This window comes from Ambystoma mexicanum, chromosome 7p, assembly GCF_040938575.1.
Source record: "Ambystoma mexicanum isolate Mex_15411 chromosome 7p, UKY_AmexF1_1, whole genome shotgun sequence".
NCBI classification, from domain to species: Eukaryota; Metazoa; Chordata; class Amphibia; order Caudata; family Ambystomatidae; genus Ambystoma; species Ambystoma mexicanum.
Window position 1 is genome coordinate 933394360 of NC_090939.1, and position 22996 is coordinate 933417355.

At 45.0% G+C, this 22996-nt stretch overlaps 1 protein-coding gene across 9 annotated transcripts in view; it reads left to right on the forward strand.

Moving 5' to 3' along the window:
* The window catches only part of SENP7 (SUMO specific peptidase 7), a 1759378-nt gene that overhangs the window by 923452 nt on the left and 812930 nt on the right, over positions 1-22996 (forward strand). For all 9 annotated transcript variants that reach the window (XM_069637251.1, XM_069637256.1, XM_069637257.1 and 6 more), the window contains one exon: positions 2773-2949. In XM_069637251.1, the coding sequence (XP_069493352.1) occupies positions 2773-2949 (177 nt within the window). The remainder of the gene's footprint in view (positions 1-2772; positions 2950-22996) is intronic.

Sequence of the window (22996 nt, forward strand, 5' to 3'; positions counted from 1 at the left end):
GTAATTATCTCCATTAATCGTGAATGGCCCCAATTAGGTCATATAAATACTTTGTTTGCCCATTATGGGCTTTAATACCCCATATGCAGAGAGGTTTCATTCTAACCCGCATCGCGCCTTTCCGAAGACGTGATGCGGTCACGTGGTTATATTTATAACCGTTTCCTTAGCAACGCCACTACACGGTGATGCGAAGCGGCGCTCCGACGGCTTTCCTAGCTGCCGCGCTGCACATACAGGTCTGCCAGTTAACTGCTCCCTTAATACCGCAGTTTGTTTCCCAAGCCAAGTTGCTCACTTATTGCTTACATCCCCAGATTGCCACTGGATTACTGTCCTTTACCGGATCGCGTGTGCTCCTGAAGCTCACACGCCAGCTATTGAAATAGCTCCCTTTACCTTCTGGCTACACATCACTTGAGAGGTACATTTTGTCCTCATTTTCCTCATTCATTTCTGTTTAATTCACTGCCCCTTTTCTTTTGTTTTCTTTCCATTATGCACTTCAATGCCATTTGAACATCCCCACGCTTTGGTATGTTATTTTATGATTGTTTGTTTTTGATTGTTTTGTAATTTTCCTTATGTTTTGCATTCTATGATTCTGTGATGTTATTTTACAATCATAGACTTGCCCTGACGAAGGAGTTCATAACTCCGAAATGCATTGGCACATTAAGTCGACACTTACCATGAGATGTGTTAGCTGCATCCGCACTAAGATTTTATTAGTGTCTGGTTTACAATACTTTTTTTGTTGATAAATTATTATTCAACCTATCAAAACTGGGATCTTCTTTGAGTATTATTGTGAAGTTTGACATAAGTTGCTCCCTTGAGCATAGCTGCACATTGGAAGAATTTTATTCCTAAATCGCATTACCCATGTTGGGTGAAACGGAGAGCGGCTGCGTGACTAAGTTGGCCAAACCTAGTCTTTTGCTTTACATTATTTTGGAGTCAGGGTGTCTCCAGACTCTTCACAGCCAGCTCCTGTAAAATATTTTTGACTGATTTAAGTCTATTTTGCCTATTCCTACCGTGTCTTAAGTTTAATTACCTTGAGGTGCCCACTTATCTTGTTTTGATTCTTGTTTTGAATTTTGTTTAGATTTTAGGTTGTAAATTGCCATAGCCGCCGTACAAACCTTAATACTCAGACATTAGAGGCCCCCCGCTCTGCGCTAGTCCGCTAGACAGGAAGACAGCAGCCACTTATACAGTCCACTTGCTCAATGCGCGCACGCGCGATGCACGTAGGACGCAAGCTTTGTGGGTTGCTTTGAGAAGGGGCGGGGCTGGGCCCGGTAAATAGTAACAGTCCATGCGTCTTTAGGAGAAGGTAGTAAATCACTGATGAAAAGCTGGATCCTGGTAAAGAGACGACGTTGGGGTAAGCACCCTCAGTGAATGGTATGAGTGACCGCAGAAGGACAGCAACAGGTAGGTGACCGCTTTGTGCTCTATGTACCACTCACTGGAAATACCTGTAGATGAAATGTCACTCGATGCTTCAATGGAGGAAGAAACAAGAAGCGTTCTAGCAAGAGGAACGCCACGAGAAATCCAAGCTGACTCGTGAGTCCAGGTAAGTTTGAGGAAAACAACAAATCGAAGGGCTGAAGCAGAGGGAGTCCAATTGAACAGTCTGAGGGTCAGAGCAACAAGAGATCCATTCGAGAGGCGCCAAAACAGAAGGGAAAGACAAAAGGAAGTTCGTAATTCGTAGTCCGTGATCAGAATATGCCAGGAATCAAGGTTGTGAAGAACGCCAAACAGTGCCGGTACGGCACAGCTGTGAAGCACTGTGTGAGCACGGAGACCCGGCTTTCATCCCGTTGGTATGGAAGCCTTGTCACGTGAGCGGCGCTTCCGTGTCACGTGACCCGTGGATGAATCACGTGAGCGGGCCTTTCTTGTCACGTGGCCTGGAAGCGAACGTGACTGCCGGGTATCAGGACGCCTGACTCTGCCTGACCCAATGAGCCAAGGAAGCTGCCAGTACAGGAATGGATGCAGTCGTCCCAAATGATATTTCCTCATGTGGTGATTGGCTCAAGTCCGCGCACGAGGGAAGCGGACTCCAGGCTGTCGCTGTCCTATATGTGAGCCGGAGGAGAAGATGGGTGTACGTGCTGTAGGGACACTAGCAGGAGTAGGGACATGATGCATGACAATATCATAGATGAGGAATCTGTCAGCAGGAGTCCACTAGAAAGGCTTGATACTGATGGACTGCACTGGCAGTTCTTCTGGCACAGTCAATCGTAATTAAAGCTAATGGCGACCACCATGTTTTTTGTAGCATCTTCCATTACTAAAGTATCCAGCAGATATCCACTTGGATTATCTAAATGTAGCAATAGCAGGCCCAGGGTCTGCCCAGATTCTTATGTCAGACAATGCTCCATGCAGAAAATCTGGAGGATACGGATGAGATGACCTAACTGCGGATGTGGTTGGGATCTTTCTGCCACATTTCTCGAGTGTCAGTAAAATGAGGCCAGAAACGGAAAGGGAAGGACCATATCTAACAGACCATCCCCGGGTGGATTGCCATTTATATTAAGAGTTGTTGCAAACTAGCACACAAGTAAGTTCCTCAGTGTACAAGAGCCCATTTTTACAGTTAAATTACTGAAGTATTTTGCTTTCAGTTACTTTAAGTGACATGATCAGTTATGAAAATGTTATGCTTTGCACTCTTGAGATTTCGGTGCGTACATTTGAATGAATATTGCAGCATTCTGATCTTTAACATGTTCTTTACAGAAAATCTACATGGCGCAGCAACATTATATATGGATTGCCGGCATATAAAGAAATGTGGCCTGTGGATGAATATTAGTGAACTGTCAATGAGGAGTAATGCTTTCATTTTTCTTTGGATAACTCAAGATTATATACAAGAAATCCTAAGAAAATTGCGAATTCATAATCCGTCTAATGGTAAGTGTATTGGAACTCTTGGTTTTGTGAAAATCAACAAGATTGAGTTTGCCATCATTTCACAAGTTGTTTTCTGTAGTTTCTGCTGATGATGCCAGAATATGATGGCAAGCGATTCAGATGATTAGTTGCAAAATTTAGCACTTTTCTCCCTTGTTTGTGAATATAAAATCATTGTTAAAGCATTCCTAAAAACACACCTTGTAACTAAAGATTCTAAAATGCTTCCCATGATGAAAGCTCTTTTAGATTTACAGTGTTCATTTCAAGTCTACTCCTCCCAGCCGGAAGACTTTGATAACCATTTTTATAGGTTATCTGTGAAAATATAGAATAGTGTACATTTCAAAGGAGGAAACCATAGATTTCAAATGTAGAATTGCTATTTATTACATCAGAGAAGGGCATTGTGTCCGAGGAGGAATTGGTAATGTCAGAGGAGGCGGTAATGTCTGATTAAGAGGAGCTCTCATCCAAGGATGATTAGGTAGCATTAATGAGGAGTGGTTGTAAGAGAAGATGTAGAAATAGCAACTTATGAGGGAAAGAATGAGGGCTACCCCTTAGCTAATAAGAAAAGGAAGGTAGGAGGAGGCTGTGTTGGCCCAACACTGTTTGAGGAGTTTGGATGAGGAATGGGATTCTTATAGAGAAGCAGAAGAGTGGTAGTCAGGATGGTGGATAGGAAACCGCAAGACCTGAGGGAAAGGGGATCTCACAGGTGAGAAAGTGAGAAGACCGCAGAGAACAGCAAACATGTTTCCACCACCCTCATTCTGACGCAGAGGTTTTGGCTGTACCAACAGTTTCTGAAAGAGACTGTGAAACTGGAAGAAAGACTTTTCACTTGTGAGAAACATAATCAGAGGAAACTGTTTGGGATCCCCGGGAAAACCTGCAATGACACTTGGTGAATTAAGCCGATAGCACACCAATAGCAAGAGTTGAGCATGGGTTCATTTTTCATCCCCCGTTCATTGACCTGTATATCAATAGCAAAGTGTGAATAAACCCTTGCATGTTCAATCTTCTGTATATCCTACATTGTCCTCCCTACACATCTCTTTGCCACATTTCAGAGAATCATGTAACCAGGATTTGTACCCGTTTAAGTCGTCTATTCTGACCATTATAATTGTTTTTATCACGTGCTTAATACCAACGAGCGGTTACTAAGCACGGATCAGGATTCAAACCTGTTGCCCTGCGTTGTCTTGCTTCCAAAACAAACACGCTGCCCCTGAGCTATCCTTCCTCCCAAATGGGTTATTTTTGAACTTTTGAACCCTGTAAGGCACTCGGAGACACTCTGGGTAGGTCCAGTCCTGGACAAAAATTCAAATGAAATCAAACACATTTTGGGAGTGATGTTTAGTACATTCACATTTGGTATGCTTTCCCATGCCTAACAGTGTAATGAACCTTGTTCTACAACCTGAATAATTTCTATATTATTGTACCATTTGTTAAATGTTTATTTTATTTGCAGTCATGATTTTCCTTCTATTTTAATGTTCATAGTTCGTGCTATAATGCCATTCACTGCGATTTCAAAATGTAAGGAATTTACAAATGCCATGTTTGTAAAATCAGGGTGACCTAGCTATACTTTGCATACACCCACAGCTTCTTGGGATTCCCTTGCATATTTGCAAAGATTTCAGGGTACATATTTTATACAGACTTTCCAGACCAGGACAAAATGTTTATAATGGGGATCATGTTGCTGCCCATCAGTGAGAGGCACGCTAGACTGTTCGATCCCACCTTAGTTATATTCTGTGATTGAACTGAAGGAAGAATTCATATTGATCCATCTAGCTATAGCTAAGCAGCTGAAAGTTACCATGGCTCCATAAAGCCTTTTGCGACTCACAATGGGAGTTTTTTTCTGGCACTTTCTAGCTTTCCCAATTGAAGTAGCAACAACACTACCTATACTGGGCTAGTTAAATTAATAAACTTAATTATCGGTGAAAGGTAAAAGTAGCACATCAAGAGATACATTTACTGAGTTAACATCACTAGAGTGCTCTTATTTTAAATGTTTGAGTTACTTTTGTCATAGACTGCCTTAATAATATACCAACAAACAGAGACAATCCAAGGGTTATCATTTGTTTAGCAGGGCTTAATGGCCCTCCCTCTCTCTTTAACCAAGAAAGGAACAAATGTACCCTAAACCAGGTGCCCTTTGACCCCAGCCAGTGTACTAGAGATCGGTAACCCCTACTTTCTAAAGAGCTATTGGACTGATGATAATGGGGTAAAGGCTAAAGCCTTTTCTATCTGAACATCCTTACAGAACAATCTGCTGCTTCCTAACCAATGAGTTTTCCCCTTGGATTATTTTGTCTTTCAGATACCCTGGGGTTCTCCCACTCGGTTCCTTCTATGCCCCTTTGCTACTCTCCCTGCTTCTACCTATTACTCACTATCTTCTCTTCCTTCTCTCTCTCCACCTAATGATACCACAATCTTCCCTCACCCTCCGATGTCTGCTTTCTTCTCTCTCTCTACTGCTTCCCCAGTGTTCCTCCCACTAAGGCCTACTTCCACCCTCCAATCGTACTCCCTCCTACCATTTCTCTCCATGCTACCTCTCCCCCTATACACACTACTAATCTCCCCTTTCCATATTACTAACTATCCTTCTCTGCACTACTACTCTCCTCCCACCTTTCTTTCCCAGTCACCCCTTTCACTTCCTCAAACATCTTTTATTCACTCCCTACTCTTTCCTAACTCTCCACGCACACACACACACATTCACTTTTGAGTACCACTTCCTCTCACCAACTAATGCCTCTCCTTGCATACCGCCTGTAGACAACTGGTCTTCATCCGCCTGGCTGCTTAGTCTACCTCTGCCCTCAATCGTACAACCCACAACTTCCTGTCTAGCTCTGCCTCTATACTTCCCTCTTTCTCCCCATTGGTCCTACTTGCCTGCTGGTTCCGTGGGCCAATCTTCCCCCACTCTCCCCGCCAATCACAAACCGAGAATTCAAAAAAGGGCATAAGCCCACCCCTTTCTCGTGCGCTGGTCTGCCAATCACAGCCCGCCTTGGTGGGTTTTGGCAGTCACAGTCCAGTTTGTGTGAGGGCCTTGCCGGCCTGTCCATTGAGGAGCCTTTCTGTTGCACTCTCCCAGGTAAGTAAAATATTGTGTACCTTATATTAGCAAGCAACCAAGTATGGGTGATCATTACAGAAGCCAATGAACTTATCAAATGGCATATCAAGGGAATGTGAACATACAATGAAAGGATGTTTTTAACCAACAACTGTCCTCTCATACCTACTATATACTTTCTACCGAAAGTACATAAAGCTTACAATGATCTACCTCCTGTACGTCCTATTGTCGGTGGCATCGGCAGGATTGTGGAGAATATTTAGAGTATTTTTAACCAGAAGTTCTCAAATGTAACTCCTATGTTAGAGACACTACGCACATTTCACAAAAACTCACCACAGTAACCTGGAACACTTCTTACATTCTAGTGACACTTGATGTCAGACTTATCAGCCACGTATACACCATTTATAATGATTAAAGAGATGTTAACCTTTACTCCCGATGTTTTTATATTTGACAATGACCTTTATCAGCAGATATAAGTAGTAGCTATGGTGGCATGCTTTGCCCCCTCCCTTGCAAACCTATTAATGGGGTATTTCAAAATCACACATGTTCTTTCTGCAGACAAATATACGGACAAAGTAGTACCATGGAATAGGTACGTGGACAATATTCTAATGATCTCGGATGGCACAGAGCAAGAACTGGTAGAATTCACCCAACACATCAACAGTAATAATTTTGGTATTCATTTAACAGAACACCATAGCTATCCATAAAAAATTTAAAATAGATTTGACGATATTCATTAGAGAGAATTAGATTAACAACAACACCTTTTGCAAAAGCACTGAAGTAAACTCAGTATTACATGCTACCAGTTGCCATCGCAAGTCAAACGTACCCAACATCCCTACAGGGGAGTTTATTAGAGCTCAAAGAAATTACAGCACTGAACAAGATCAGCATCAAAAATTCCAACTAATAGAGAAGGGATTCATTGTCAGGGGATGTAAAGAATCACTCCAGAAACCAAGAGGTGAATTTTTGGTACTTAAACAAAAAAGAGACATTAGGCTAAAAGTTTATTTGTAATCTATATACAGTTTTACAATAAAAAAGAGACATTATCACTAATGTGTAGAAAATTAAATTCATAACTCAATACAATGGTGAAAATTCAGTACTATGTAAGATGCTACGGAAGCACTGATATTTGCTTCAACTAGATAAAGAACTTAATTATGTAGATAACAAAACAAGATTTACAAATCTTACCAGTTCTGTGGATCAGTGGACTAATACATCCACTACAGAGGCCTGGGTTTGACCTCATGGTCACAGGTTCAAGTCCTTACAGGGCCACTCAGCCCTTCATCCTTCCAAGGTCAATAAAATGAGTAACATTAAGTTGGATAACAATAACAATCTATTTTATCTGTCAATAGCACCAAGATGCTCCTCTGAGGGGGGGGTGGGGGGGGGTCGACTTGCTGCGACGTGTCAGAAATGTGAGGCAGACACATTTTGGATGATTTCTCATAATATGCCATTTTATCAAAGTATACATTTCAATAAACGTCTCACTAACCCTACCCTGGCACGGATTTCCCTGCCTGTCATAAACTAAAGGAAACACTGTAACAAAGGATATCTGGCCCTCACACTGATACATAAAATACACAAGAAAATATATGGCAATATTCACAGTCTTTCTTTATAACCTGGTTGAACAGATCGTCCTAGAACGGTCAGGAATACACTCGGAAGACCTAGCAAGAATACACTCCGAAGACCTAGCAAGAATATACTCAGAAGACCTAACAAGGGTAAATTAAGTTTTTGGGGCCACAACTCACTTTCCCTAAACGATAAAAAAAACAGAGATTCTGATACTGGGCACCTACACTAGACTGAAAAAACCTGGCCCACAATACGATGCGTTTGCTATAGAAGGACACATGATTCAGCCCTTGGAACATGTAAAAACCGTACAGGTTTATTTTGACCCCCATTTAACCTTAAAAAAACACATTGCATATTTAAGCTCTTCCTGTGCCTGCGTAACACACTTAATTTAGCAGATTCGACCTTATCTCACAAGAGAGCAGAGCGTTAATTGCGGCAGCAATAATTAACACAAAACTAGACTATTGTAACGTCTGTTGGTTGGAACCTCCAAGACCAATATCAGAAAGTTACAAGTGATTTAGAATGGGGCATTCCGTGCAGTATATGCCATGGACAGAAAGGTACATATTTCAGTAGCTCGCCGGAAGCTGCATTGGCTCCCCATTCAACAGAGAATTCACTTTAAAGCTTCCAGTCTGCTATACAAATGCCTAGCTGGTAATGCCCCCTTGTATCTTAGTGTGACAGTTTAAATGCCTGGTCTCCCTTTTCTCCCCCTTCTGTCGAACTCTCATCTCCTGAACCGCCGGAATCGCTGTTAGGGTCCTGCAGATGCCGTCGGAGTAGATAATCCTTCTCCTTTTTCCGAAGAGCTTGCTTGTCACGGAGGGAGGCCACCGTGACTGCTGAAGAGAACAGCTGTCCGAGGACCTCCCTTCCGGAACCAAGCCGAAATAGGGGAAAAACCCTGAATGGGGAAAAACCCTTGGACTCCTCTGGTCTGTAGCCCGGAAGGCGTAGTTCCAGCAGAAAGTAGACTTTCAGATGGGTAAGAGGTAGATAGTAGACTGGATCCGTATGCGAAACTGAAGGCAACACTGCAGCGGAACAGGGGAGTCCTGTCGTGGGAGCCGGAACACCCACCAGCCAAGGCCGCAAGCGGGACAAGGACCGGAGGAGAGGTAAGCAAAGGAGAAAGGGGCCAGGCAAGTAGCGGAGAGAGAAAAGAAAAGCGCAGAGAAAGGGGCGGCGCCTATCCGCGGAGACGGGGCCGCAAGAGAAGAGAAACAGAAACCGCCGAGGCGCGGCGGCAGCAGAGAAAACTGGAGGGGAGAGAAAGTAAGAAGGACACTCGCTGGAGGGCGTGAGTGACTGGAGCCTGGACAGAGCGAGGCAGGAGCGAAGAAACCCGGAAGAGCGAGAGCTTCCAAAGGATAGTTGCAACGCAGGGACCGCTGGGCCGGGAGAAAAGATATACTCCCAGCGGCCCCGCGCTACAAGGAGGAAAAAATAACGGACACAAAGGAGGGACTAGTACCTCCCGTACCTACGTCCCAAAACCCAGCGCGGAAGAAACCGCCAGTCGAAACGCTGGCGGGTGACAGTATGCCCCCTTCCAGTCCAGAAAGCGCCAGGATGAGTTATTGTCTCAACCCCGCTACTCTCTGAAAAGTTTTGGGGGAATCCGCTTTGATTCATGGGCTCCAACCATTTGGAATGACCTACCGCTGTCACTTGGATCAATTCCATCAATTGCTCAATTCAAGAAAGGATAAAAAACACATTTCTGTTCGATAAAGAATAGAAATTGAGCTCTAGCTCATAGCACAGTCCCTTTTTTTGTCTTGTTGTATGTCTTGGTTGTCTTGTGAGCACCCTGAAGCCTGTGGGCGTGCTGGCACTTTATAAAAAAAAAATGAAGATAGATAGATAGAACTCGCCTTCCACAGGTTTTAGGTAAGATTCATTTCCAATGTTCAACAAAAAGAAACCAGGAAATCCAGGTTTGCAACAAAGTTCCAACACAGTTCTTGGCTCATTCACTTTGTCAAAAGAAAGTTCTGTTAAATCAGTGTTGAACCAGCAGTGCTTCTGAAGTTTTAAATCTACTGACAACTAAAGGTTTTACCACAGCTTCAGCAGTTTGAAATTTTGCAACTTTTAACAACTTTTCAGAAACAAGATTTTTTTTTTCTAAACCTTTATTCGACATTGCCATCAGGTTACATTAGATAAAATGCATAAAAACCACACTATCACTTAACACAAATACACACAGTCAAAAAACACGGGTAAAAGATATAAAAACAAAACTAATACATAACTGCCCAAAGGAATTACTGGAGCAGCAGGAGAGCTATACTCGCAGCCTGTCGCCCAGTTGAAGTGCTACCCTTATTCTCCTCAAGATCCATTCTCTATGCAACAAACAGGCCACAGCACCCATGGTTGGGGGGTCGGGGGGGGGGGGCTAATTGATTGGACCAGAAATTCTACGGCGCTGGGCCATGACTTGATCCCTGCCTCCAACAGGATGGGCCTCAGGTATACAGACCTTAGCCGCTGAAATGTTTTACAAAATTACATGAATTGTGAAATTGACTCTTCGGGGGCACCAAATGGGGGCATCTGGCAGAGCCAAGGCCATTCTATTTGGCGGAAAAAGCACTGATGGGCAATATACCTAATCTTACCCTCAGATATAGCGATCTTGCAACGACATGCCTGATCTGATCCAGATAGGATTTAAAACCATATATGTGTCTCTGAGCTAAATAGGCAGTTCCCAACCTTAACTTTGGAGCCTCAAAAATGAGCGTTTCCCTAGCTCTGTTTTATTATGGGCTTAATTTGATTCCAGCTCAAATTACTGAACCGGCCTGTCTCATTCCAAAGCTCAACCATTTTCAGGCACTACAATTCATGTTTTATGTGGTTAAGCCATTTCAATGTACTTAAACCTTCCAGGGACATAATACGTACCAGTGCCTGCCTACACTGTTCAAGAGCTGGTCTTGTCCACAATCTGACCCAAAGGGACACAGGCCGATAGATGATGGATAGACTCAGAGGGAGTGTGCCACATTCCAAATGCACCAGAGCGGTCGGAGCACTTGGTGGCAATTGCAATAATAAAAAAAGGTATTTTCTCTTATTAGAGGGGTCTCTACATTCTCATACCCCCATAGCTCTGAGCCGTAGAGGGCAGCTGAGACAGCCTGCCTCTGATATAGCTCTAATGCAGGTGAAATTGCACCACTCACATGATGACTAAAGAAAGCCAAGATTGCTCCACTACGTTTGCTAAGCATGGCTGCCTCCCTGGCAGCCTGGTGGGCCCATCTGGGACTAGCCTGAATTCTCACACCCAAATAATCGAAACGTTTGACGTGTTCTATTGCCTTGTTGTCACTCGTAATTTGGAGGGGCAACCTCTTCCTGCCTTTTGGTTTGATAACCATCAACTTCATGGCCGCATTAATGCCAAGACCCAGCTCCCTAGATTTCCTTATGAAGATTGCTAGTGATTCCTTTAGGGCCTGCAGTGACTTGGCTATTAGCACAGCGTCACCCACGTAGAATAATGCCAGGAACCTGGTTGTAGCCAGCTTCTGGCAGTCCTGCCAGTTAGGCAGAATCCTGTGCAGTTCCCTTAGGGAACACTGCAGATGATTAAGACTACAGGTGAGAGTAATAAATCCCCTTTGGTATCAGTCTGTACCACAAAGATTTAGTTGGTAGCTGTGGCTGAGCAGTCAGACTTATCGCAAGAGGGAGATGAGCAGTATTCCGGGTACAGTACTATGGCACAAGGAAACACTGACCAAAGCTTTGTGTTAAAAAGTAGTTATATATTTATTTTATACACTTCTAATAAAACACATGTATCACAGTCATCAAGCAAGTTAAATTAACTCAAAGGAGAAATATACACAATCCCAAGTTAAATTGTAGACCAAGTGAACCAGAGTAAAAACTGAGCAAAACGGCACAGTGAAAACCACACACAAGGGATGCTCTAGCGATTTCTCACAAGGGAGGGAAAACATAAGTTATTCAGAAATACCTTCTTACACACCCTAGCAACACTTCCCATAAGTTTGTGAACCAGTTTAAGCAAGACAGTGCATCAGTAAAGGCAATACTTAAATGAAAACTGAGCAAAATGGCATTTCACAAGGTTTAAAAAAGGGAAGGAAAGGGCAGTTGTAAGAAATAGGTGCACCACACAGTTCTAGATGAGAATCAATCTAGAAAAGGCAGATCTAACAAATGTAGCCAGAGTCAGTAGGCCTGTGCCAGAGTCAGTGGTACAGGGCAAGGGCCCAGGAGCAAAATGTTCTTGTAGCTGCAGTCAAGTCTTTGGTTAACGAATTTTGAAAAGGTGGATGCCGAAGTTGAAAAGACAATGTTAAAAGAGAGGGGCGGCCAACCCAATAGGTAGGTAAAGGATTTAATACACCTTTAGTGCTACCGCAAAGAAAGGGCGCCTGATGGAACAATGTACCTTTTTAAATTAAGAAGTGGCTCCTGCGGTGCCGGTTGTTCCTGGTAGTTCCTGCAGTTCGGGTGATCCAGCAGAGGAAGAGAGGCTCTCGTCATGGAGGAAGGTTCGAGTTACTGCACTACCCAGGGATGAAACCAGCCACGGTGCTGCCCGACGAATAAAAGGTACGCTCCTTTAAATCGCGGTTTAGGTGGACTGGTGCCTGGCTATCCGGTCTCAGAGTACTGGGTACTGGTGATTCGACCAAGGCAGGCCCGGGAAGGCGATTGACAAACTGGTTGGCCGCACCAGCTCAAGGGAAGAAGGCTCTTTTAGATGAAGATCTTCACTTGTCGTGTGGAGAAAAGTGGTGAGACGCTGCAGCAGGGCTTCACCCGTTGTTCAGTCATTGCAGATGTCTTTGGCTTCTCTCCTCTTCGGCTTCTTAGTTCCAGTGGCGAAGGCTTTCTCTTCAGTCCTCAAGACCCTGCTTTTATGCAGAAAGATCCCCATTCATACAGCCTAGCCGTCACTCACACAGTGGAGTGGTCATCTTGGCGGGAGACGCTCCAGCCTATCAGGATAGAGTGCGACATGGGTTGCGGAAGCAACCCTGTCTAGCGGTCCTACTCCCCCTCCCACACAATGGACCCACCCCACACTCAGTGGCGCCGAAATGAGGGCTTCTTGGCAGAAGCCCGCCAAAAGGACGAACAAAGGATCCCCGACCTGGGTTAGTAGTTTAGAGAAAGACACGAAAAAGAAGTTATGTTAAAGTTCTGGCAAATAAAACCTACCGGAGTCAAGATAATATTAAAATGCACCGACGGTATGTTAGAGGCTGTCAGAAAAAGTGGTAGCCTCGAACAATGGGAAAATCCCATAGGGAAATATTCACGGTCGAATATTTACGGTAGAAACCACTGCCACCAGCCACAAACCTTTGAGAGAGGGACTGTACGGTACCCTCTCGAAAATGAACATAAGGGAAAAAGTCAGTTGGGACTTTACATGCCCTGGGAGACAGTAGTCAGTCCCAGGGTATGGAGTCTATGTTTGAGGGTCGCTACGACACCCCTGTGTCACTGCACTAAGGGTGCTGTGTAACACATGCGAATAAAGCTGGTTCCTATGGGGTTGAGAAAATCCCATAGACATTAAACACAAAAAATAGCCTAGAACACACATAGCAAAAAGGCCTTAGAGTGGGAGAAAGAGTCTCACTCTTAGCAGGAGAAAGAAACAAACCCTTCAAATCTAGCAAATCTGCTGGGGGACTCTATAGGTAAGGGAAATAAGCCATAGAATGAGAATTCTCCCTAACACTGCCCCCCTCACTAACTCATCTACAATTACCTGTATATATAGATTCAACAAGAGGGTGGCCAGGGCACAGCCCTGGCTGACTCCCAAAGCCACCTCAAAATATGTAGTTTGTTCACGGCCCAGATTATAACGTACACAGGACATAGTATTGGAGTATACAGCTGATATCCCTTTCAAATGCTCTGGTACGTTCCATTCCCCCAGGACCTTCCATAGCTGTTTGCAAGACAGAGTCAAATGCTGTCCTAAGGTCCACGGATAGTACATGGTTTATTTTTGGATGATTAAAAATAACATGAGACACTGGTCTATGGTACCCCGTCCCTTTTGGAACCCTGCCTGGTGGACACTTATTATCCATTTATGGTCCACCCATGACTGGAGATATTTCAAGATTATTTTTCCAAACAGTTTCCCAGCCCCGTCCAAGAGGAATATAGATCTAAAATTGGCTGCTCTATCCCTACCACCCTTCTTGTATTCCGGGATGATGACTGCGCTACACCATGAATCTGGAATCCTGCCTGTGTTAAATCACTGCCCTAAATTAATATAACCGCACATGTACTAGACTCGTTCTTCTAAAAATCTAATGGTATTGGGTGTGTACAGGCGGCCTTTGCCTTTTTAGAGGAGGCTAAAGCTTCCTTTACATCCTGCAGCGCAATACATAACTGGTTAATACCAGTACCGCCTTCTGTGGCCAATGGGCAGGTTAAAGGGGGATCTGCTGCATAAAGAGCACAGAAAAGTGCCCTCCATCTGTCTCCACCTATGCTATCCAACTTTTGAGGGTCCCCTTTAAGATCACTGTCAGAGACCAGTTTCCAAAACAAAACATTATTTCTCAACTGCCAGGCGTTGTGCAATCCTTCCCATTTCCATTTTAGATTTTTCATAAAGTAGGTTTTTGTAGTGGGCTCTCAATGAACGAAGCAGGGATCTGTCGATCCCTGAGGGTTCTCTGAGGCATTTTTCTATGTCTCTCTTTGCCTTTCTACAGGGGCCAGCAAATCATACCCCCCCAATTTATAAATGTACTCTTACGTTTCACCTCGGCCCCTGAAACATATGGTTGCACATTTGTTCTCAACAATTCAAATTCGTCCAAAACCCCAATGGGCTTCGTTTCTAGGTTTGATTTGATTTTGGATTTATAACACACATACCCTATGAGGGTCCACGCAGAAACTGCATCTAGACGCAGATGTTAATAAATCAAAGTTTGCAACATTGAGCCGTCATAGGATTTGACCTATTTTGGTCCATTAAACGAAAAGATAAGTTTCTAATTTCTTTCTAAATGCAGACAAGGAATCAATCTGTCTAAGGTCCTTACTTGGTTCCAAGAATGAGGGCCAAAGGAAGAGACATTTCTGTTGCCGCATGTTGTCATTTTGGTGAAGGGGACAACCAACAGATTTTGTCCAATTGATTGAAGTGATCGAGTCGGCTGATGACATTCAATTTTGGACATTTAGTATGTCGGGGCCAGGCCATGGATGCATCTGAAAACCAGGCACACGCCCTTGAACAAAATTTGCTGGTGAATCAGCAGCCAGTGGAGATTCTTCCGGTACTGAGAGACTGGTTACAGATTACCTTGAAATTAGCTAAAATTGATACATATATACTTTGCTTCAATTCAGGGGTTAGGATCTCCGCCCATTTCAACGGTCTTCGCACAAGGTCTTTAGCCCAATTGGTTCCCTTCATAGTAGCTTTCCTTCCAGAGTCTTGATTTTCCAGCTTTAAGTGCATAGCCAGCGAGCGGTGGTCACTTTCCAATTCATCAATAACTCTGAACTCGCCTACCCGTGCCCAGGCTGATGCTGAGATTAATATGTAGTCAATTAATGAAGAGCCGTTCACTCCAAAGAATGTTTTATTGGCTGGTTGGTCTGTAACAAACCATCCATTGTGGGATCTAATGTCCAGGTTATATAACATTGTCAAAGTATTAGCTGCCAAGGGGTACAATAAGATTGGGCTAGGCGCCACCGGTCGGGGATATCACAGGCTTCGTCTTGATCCACCCACAATCCTTCAAGCAACTTAATCGGCTCCAGCTGCAGGTTAAAGTCACCCACTATCATTATAAAATAATGTTTTTGCCCCGCGGCTTCGTTGACAGCTAGCACCTTCTGGACTGATTCAATAAAGGGCATTCCTGTTATGCCAGAGGGTCTGTTATAAATATTAGGCAAAATGTCTCTACAGGGGTATATTTAATATACAACGTAAGGACATCAGGGTACAGGGGTTTTCACCCTCTTCACCTCCATCAATCCAGATCAGCCCCCCCCCTCCCCCTCGGCCTGCCTCTCAGCCCCTTAGTGGCCCAGATACAAAAGGACTGGTACCCTATTACATGACAGGATCCACGGCGCACGTCTCCTGCAAAGCCACTAATAAAACCAGTCCACGTAGGATCGTCTAATTGCCTATTCACTCCAGCAGTATTTTAGGAGAGCAGCCTGAGTCCCTGGTTGCCTCCTGCTAAGCACACACCTTGATCATGTCAGTTAAATTCCTCCGAATTGAGTTGGCTCAGGGGCTGGTGGTAGCCAGCAGACACACGCTGGCAAATCTCCCTTGATCTTTCCCACAGGCTGGTAACGGCTCAACACAAAAGCTGGGGCAGGTAAAGCGGGGCCCCTCAGCATATGCCCTAGACTGACCCCTTAGGACGCAAAAAAGGGCCATCCTCCGTTGCTGCTGCAGACATGCTATTGTGGCAAGGAGTGATGATTTGAGGGGCGCAATTGACAAACTGAATGGATGAAGCCCATGGACAGTAGGGTTCCTGCACATGTTGATAATGGTGAGACGGCCACTGGTGAAACTAGTTCAATTAAAGCCCAATTCTGGGCGCTGTTCCACTTAGGTAGTACAATTCGGGCTATGTCGCTGCTGCGGATTGACAATAGCTGCGGGATAGACCTCCCATATAGACAACAGTGAGGAACGATTCAAGAATGGACTAACTTAACTTGGTGCAAGTTGCTCCAGTCTCCCTGATCTGAAAAACAGAAAGTTTACTTGTGCCTCATTGTAGCTTTTGTGGGCACCAATAGAACATGCCTCATAGGGCTGTGATTTCTGGTTTATGCCAGGTAGGTTTAGTGAGTGGTCCTCTGTAGGAAATGGTTGAGGCTTTGAGAGAAACATCGCGCCGTCCTTGTCCGGGTTGGTCTCACTTCCTCGCTGGATGGTACTTTGATTCTCCTGGTTGCTGGTGAGGTCTGGGTTGTCACGAGGGATTGGAGTTATTTGCAGGCCTTGGAGGATCACCTGCCTCGCTGTCCCATCCCCCTGTGTTATTGTAATAGACCTTTGATGGGAACTCGGGAGGAGAACCACAGTGGGGGTGAGGCATCAGCGTCTGTCTTAACGTCACCCCAGACAATACCACCGGGGATACCACCTCCATCGGGGGGAGGGGTATCCGCGTAGGTCATCCTTATGTTAGATACCAGACAATGGAACTGTCGCAGTAGTTGCCCACAGGGGGTACCATCACACATCAACTGCTCCACTCGTAGGGCATTGATCGCATCTTCCTCTGTTGCAGCCTCAACACGCAGTAAATTGTTGAAATTACAAGGATTTGATTGATTTTCCTTATCGGATCGGCGGCTGCACTCTTGGGTAAATAGGGGATGGGACCTCCACCGGCATCTTGCTTGGCTGAACATGTTTCCCCCGTTACCGGGTGGAGCCCGAGACCCAGGGTTATTGAATTGACTGTTGAGTTGACTGTTAGCCATAATCACTTCTGCCACCTTTATAAGTGTACGTTTAAGGGATTGCTGGTCCGCTGCCATCTTTGTGCAGAGAAGAAACAAGGCCTCAATTTTTTACAAAATAAAATGGATTGAGGGAGGTGTTTAAACATCTGCTTGGATGTTAGCGGGCCTCTTCAGGGATGTTGGAGATGTCAGGGAAGTCACCATATCTGCAAAATCGCTGTCCATATTGGGAGCCTCCTGGCTTGAGTCCGCTGCCACCATGTTAAGGCTCAATGCTATACTGGCAACATTTATCAGCGCAGGGTTTACTAGGGCATAGAATTCCGCCTTAGGTTCTCACACATACAGAGAAGGGATCCATTGTTGTCGAATGATGGCCGACTATGATCTAGGTTGTTCACAGGGTCAATGACAGCAGCAGTGGCCCCATCTATCACACCTGGCATGCCCATCGGGGAAAGAGTGCTAAGCGGTTAGAAAATTAAAATGAGGGCAAGGCCAGTGGATTCACAGAGGAATTTTCAAAATACCCAGTAATCCTCCTTTGTGCCCCAGTAGGGCCATGTTTTTGTGCTCTTAGATCGGAGAGCCGATGTTATCTTGCCTCTTGATTTAGCAGGAGACCTAAGACGCTTCCCCACCTGGGCACCCTCACTTGGTAGGCCCTGCCTGTGTTTTTTTCTATATCAAAATAAAAACAGTAGGCAAAGGCAGATGGCTAAGGGCAGGATTCACTTTAGTGCCCCTCAACCCTCCACTAAGCAAGGCACTCTTCTTCTGAAGATTCATCTTCCTGAAGGACAGCCCCTTTGCCACTCTTGTCTTTATGCCACACCAACAGCCAAAATACCTTTAAGGATGTGATTCTACCGTTCCTCCTTTTGGATTTGGCAATGTGAGTTTTTACACCAGTGTGTAGGCAACACTCGTAATCAACAAGCTTTTCCCTTTTACAATCTTGCATTCTCCCCTTCTTCTCCTGACAACCAGAGCATCTTATTTGTATGTCTTGTTGTTAGTCTCTTTCGGCTTTGGACAATGCTTGTACAATGCATTAGGCTTTGGCAATGCTTGCACCACTCTTGGCTTGGGATAGTGATTGCACCACTCTTGGCTTGGGATAGTGATTGCACCACTCTTGGCTTGGGATAAGGATTGCACCACTCTTGGCTTTGCGATAATGATTGCACCACTTTTGGCTTAGGATAATGCTTGCACCGTTCTTGACTCTAGGCTATGCTTGTTACCTGTAACTCACAATTTAAAGTTCAGTCACTTTGGTACAGTGTTAGTGTTCTTCTCATTTATAAATGATCTTTCGGGTTAGCCTTCACTTTCATGATCATTTCTAAGCACACGTGATTAGTATTTCAACCTCTTTCAATAGTTGAAAATTCAATGATAACTATTGCAGCAGTTTCACTTCTACGTGAGTGCTACTTAATAATTTACAATGTGGTTTGCGTCCCTACGCGATTGCTACTCTTGTTGCATTGCATTGTCTGACAATTAACGGTTGGGTTTACAAGGCTTTCAGTGATACGCAAGTGATTCTCCTTAGTTACAGTTGCCTGCCTCTGTTTGCGCAAGGGATCAGAACACTCGGTAACACTCACCGGCTTCCGTCTTCACTCCCTTTGCATTCCGCAGCACTTTGACTGCTTCTGGCTTCTTTGACCATATACTCTTCATCAGTGAAGGTGCCTTTGTTTCCGCCACACAGTCACAGAGCTCGTCTTGCTCCTGGGACCCTCGGCTACACATCCACTTCCAGCCACAGTCTCCAGCACGCTTCCTGCTGCACAATCTCTGCAGTCAGGTTCACATAGGAAAAAGCATTCTTCCTTCACGCTTTCCACTCTGCATTTCAGATTCAAGGCAAAAAGGCCCTCTCAGGACCTGCAGCTGAAATCTGCTTCACAGTGGTTCCGGCGCCCTCACTTTCCACAAACGTCTGTGAGAACTGCCAATAACGTGCTTTCCTTCTACTACTCCTACTCCTACTCCGTCTCCAACTAATGGCCTGCACCTGAGGGGACATTTTAAGCCTCTCTGCTTCCCTCAGGTGTGGGTCATTATGCTTAACAATCTGACCACTCCTGCAACATGGCTCTTGAGCTCTCTTCCTCGTCCCAGTACTTAAGGAATTATGAGAATTTTAGTTCCTAGCATCAAAATTAGGTTTTCTCATTTCCTCTGTTTGGCGATAAGCCATTAGAAGTGTGGGATTGCGGGAAAGTTAAACATGGGGGTTTCCCAGTCTTCCTGACCTGTTCCTCCCACAGCCACCATGTGATCCTCCCGATGGGTCAGCACCCCCTGGGACAGATTCAGGAAGCGTCTGCCCTTCCCTGGCCATATGAGAAGGGTCTCAGGCCAGGTTTTTGGGGGGATTATTGCTGATTTATCACAGTGTGCTCTACAAATATACCCGTTATGTTATCTTATGTTAAGAGCACCATCACTACGTAACTCTGAGCCCCAGCTACATGAAACCAGTTGAAAAGGAAAATATCACTTGACTCACTAAATATACTAGTACCACAGGTTTCTACAAATATGGCTATTTTAGCATGTGTAAATATGCCTTGAATAACCCAAAAAGGCTTATTACAGGCCATGAGCCAGAGATTATGATTCAACAATTCTTAATTTCAGAAGCAAATATGTAATATATGTTATAAACTGTAAATGTAAAAGGTACTATATAGGCAGCACAATAAGAGAACTTTGGGATTAGAATCAGAGAACATATAAGTGTAATTGGGAGCCAGGATCTGAAGATGCCCTTGGCCCAACACTGGCAACAACAGCATCAAATGGACAAGAAGGATGAGATCAAGTTTCTGGCCTTTGACCTAGTTAAAACATCATGCAGAAGAGGCAACAGTGAGCTACAATTGAGGCAGCGAGAAGCGAGGTACATCTGAAAAAAGTGCACTCTACACACTAGACTGAACTTAGATGATGAAATGCATGTCTTTCTGTAACTAGTGATGTCGCAGATACATTTAATAGTTTTCAGCATCTGGCTAATAGTAACATATTGGTTCATATCTCAAATAATTCATTCATTTCTTTGGCATAAGTATTATCCATGTTGAATTTTTTGGGCAATTTCTGGCAACACGATGAGTAACAGGCTCCTTCTCCAGCGTTGGGGTCTGGCGTGGATTCACATGCTCATGAATATTCCCTCTCGTCAGGCCGCAATCCTTGGTAAAGGAAAAAACTGTTTCACTTTCACTTACAAACTGTCTTTCTACTTTAAACCAATCACTGAGCTCTGGTTCATACTGCCCCCAGCGAATGACCGCCCTCTCCCTAAGACCCTCCTCAGGCAGCCATCTTCTGATTTTTACTGCACGTTCAAGTGTTGGGAGTCCTCCAAGAGCTTTTCTACAATTTCATTCTTTTTTGATTAAAAAGTTTCTATTTTTGACAGTTAAAGCCTGTGTGCTCTTTTGCTCCGTTTGCCCGCCAAGCGGGGATCAGTTTGTCAGCGTCTATCAACGCCCCTCAAGGGCAAGAATCTTCGAGAGTTTCATTGAAGATTCCAGAAGACCATTGGGCCTACACCGCACACCGGACCATGTTGGAGGGAGAAGGAGGGAGGCTCCCTCTTCAAGCTCTGCTCCAGCTGCGGATTGAGGAATGTGTTGGTGGAGGACAAACACTCCCAGTACCTCTAGTGTCACCATCCGGACCACAGGCAAGCGGATTGTGAAATCTGCCTTGGTTTCTTCATGGGCACCATCCAGGATCGCCACAGTAGGTTGGCGGGGTGGCTGAGCGCCAAGGCCTCCACCCTGTGCGGCAGGCAGGGTCATGCCTCACCCAGGACCGGCCTGTTCAAGGAGTGGGCTTCTAAGTCCTTTGAGGGCGCTCCAACCGTGCGTGCCCAAGACAAGGCTAAGCACCGCAAATCCGTTTCCGTCGGGGCTGCCGCGCAAGCGGGACCTGCAACGGGCAGGGTACGCTCGTCTTCGCCGTCTGCCTCCATCTCCAGTAATCGCTCCAAATCGGCTAACCCAGGGAAGCTGCGGGAGAAGCCGGAGAAGACCAAGGCGCAGTGAAAGGTGTCCGACCTGCCCCTGAAGGCCTAGGTGGTCCAGGCAAAGTCATCCTCGACGATCGAGCTGGTGGTGGCCGCCCTCTCTAAGGCGAAAGGGGCTGACCCGGTCCATGGAACCCCGACGGCACCCAGAAAGGCCCTCCCCCGAGGCAGGCGGCCTCGGCCAAGCCGGTGGAGAAAACGCTGGAGAAGAGGATGCCATCCATATGCCCTAGACTGACCCCTTAGGACGCAAAAAAGGGGGCGGAGTGAAGGCCTCAACTGTGCTCCAGGGCACAGATATTTCTTCCTCAGACTAGTCCCAGAGGACGTGGGGAACGATGGCAGAAACGCTGAGGGGGACAACAGCGGCAGGAATGCCGATGACAACGTGGGCGCTGGGCCCAGCAAGCCTACCCCCGACACCTCCCAGGGATGTATTGCTGGACATCATTTCAACTCGATGAGAAACAATGTGGGTAAACCCTCTTTTTGTGTGAGGGGGCCTGACTCTAGAGGGTTAGACAGACGTAACAAAAGAAGGGTTAGAGTCAAGGGCTACCCTAGTCATGGGCGTTATGGGGAGGTCACCCAACTGCTGGCCGTGGAGCTAGATATTAGCTGGCTAAGAGCAATGGTAAAGGATCACCAATCGTTAAAAGTCTGATTCAATTTATCAACAGAAATAGGGTTTTAATTCAACATAACATGAGACATAAATTCATAAATAGACAAGTGCCTTTAGGTAGCATGTTTCGTATGCATATGGAAATACATTGTGATATGCATAAGGGTGGGTTAGTAGCATAAGTAACAATAATTTATTGTATTGCTGGACATCAATCCTGTAGCAATACGCTAACATTGTCGACACATTGGTTGACGGTGTTTCTAGTTCGGCGATAGAAAGGAGCAGTGGCTGTTAAGATGGAGCAGTGCTGCTGATGGGCACCGAACTGTATGGTGATGATGCTTTTGCAGAGGAAGTACGTGTGCCTAAGGGTTACAAAGCTGGAATTAAAAGACTTGGTGACCTACAAAGTACCAGCGAATTGAGAAATGTAAAAAGGAGAGTGACCTAGCAGGGTTATTTAGTAAACGCCATGGCAAAGAATTTAGTAAAGGACCAGCTGCTGGTAAATAAGTGCGGCTGGAAGGCGGTCTGAGACGTCAGACAGCCAAATCTAAAAGAAAATGTCAATTATGTACTGTTAGGTCCGTGACATTTTTGATAGATATGGTGATGGTGCCTAGTTATTTCGACTGGTGGACTTAAAGTCCTAGGTGGTGGTGGATGAGTGACCAATAAAGGATGTTTGAGGTCATTACTCATGAGGTAAATATTCAAGGTTCTTCGAAAAGTGGTTAAAAAATAATTTCCCAAATTTATGTTTCCCATTAATCGTGATGGATCTTACTGACATCCGTAATGGATGGAGAGAAGTTAGCATAGCATTTAAAAACACTAGTGGTGTCCATTTTTCGCGGTAGATGATTCACGCATCCAAAATGGATGGAAACAAGTGTGCAGTCAAATTGAGAAGGAAGCAGATCTTGTGAGCCATGTGCTGTGCCTAGTAAAATGGAAGCTAGAAAGGTGACTGTTGGAGACGTGCACGCGTGTGTGCATCGTGACTGGGCAACAAGAAGAAAAACTTGTCTTGATCACGGTCAATGGTGCCGTAGTGCGCATCATGGGATCCTGACTGAAA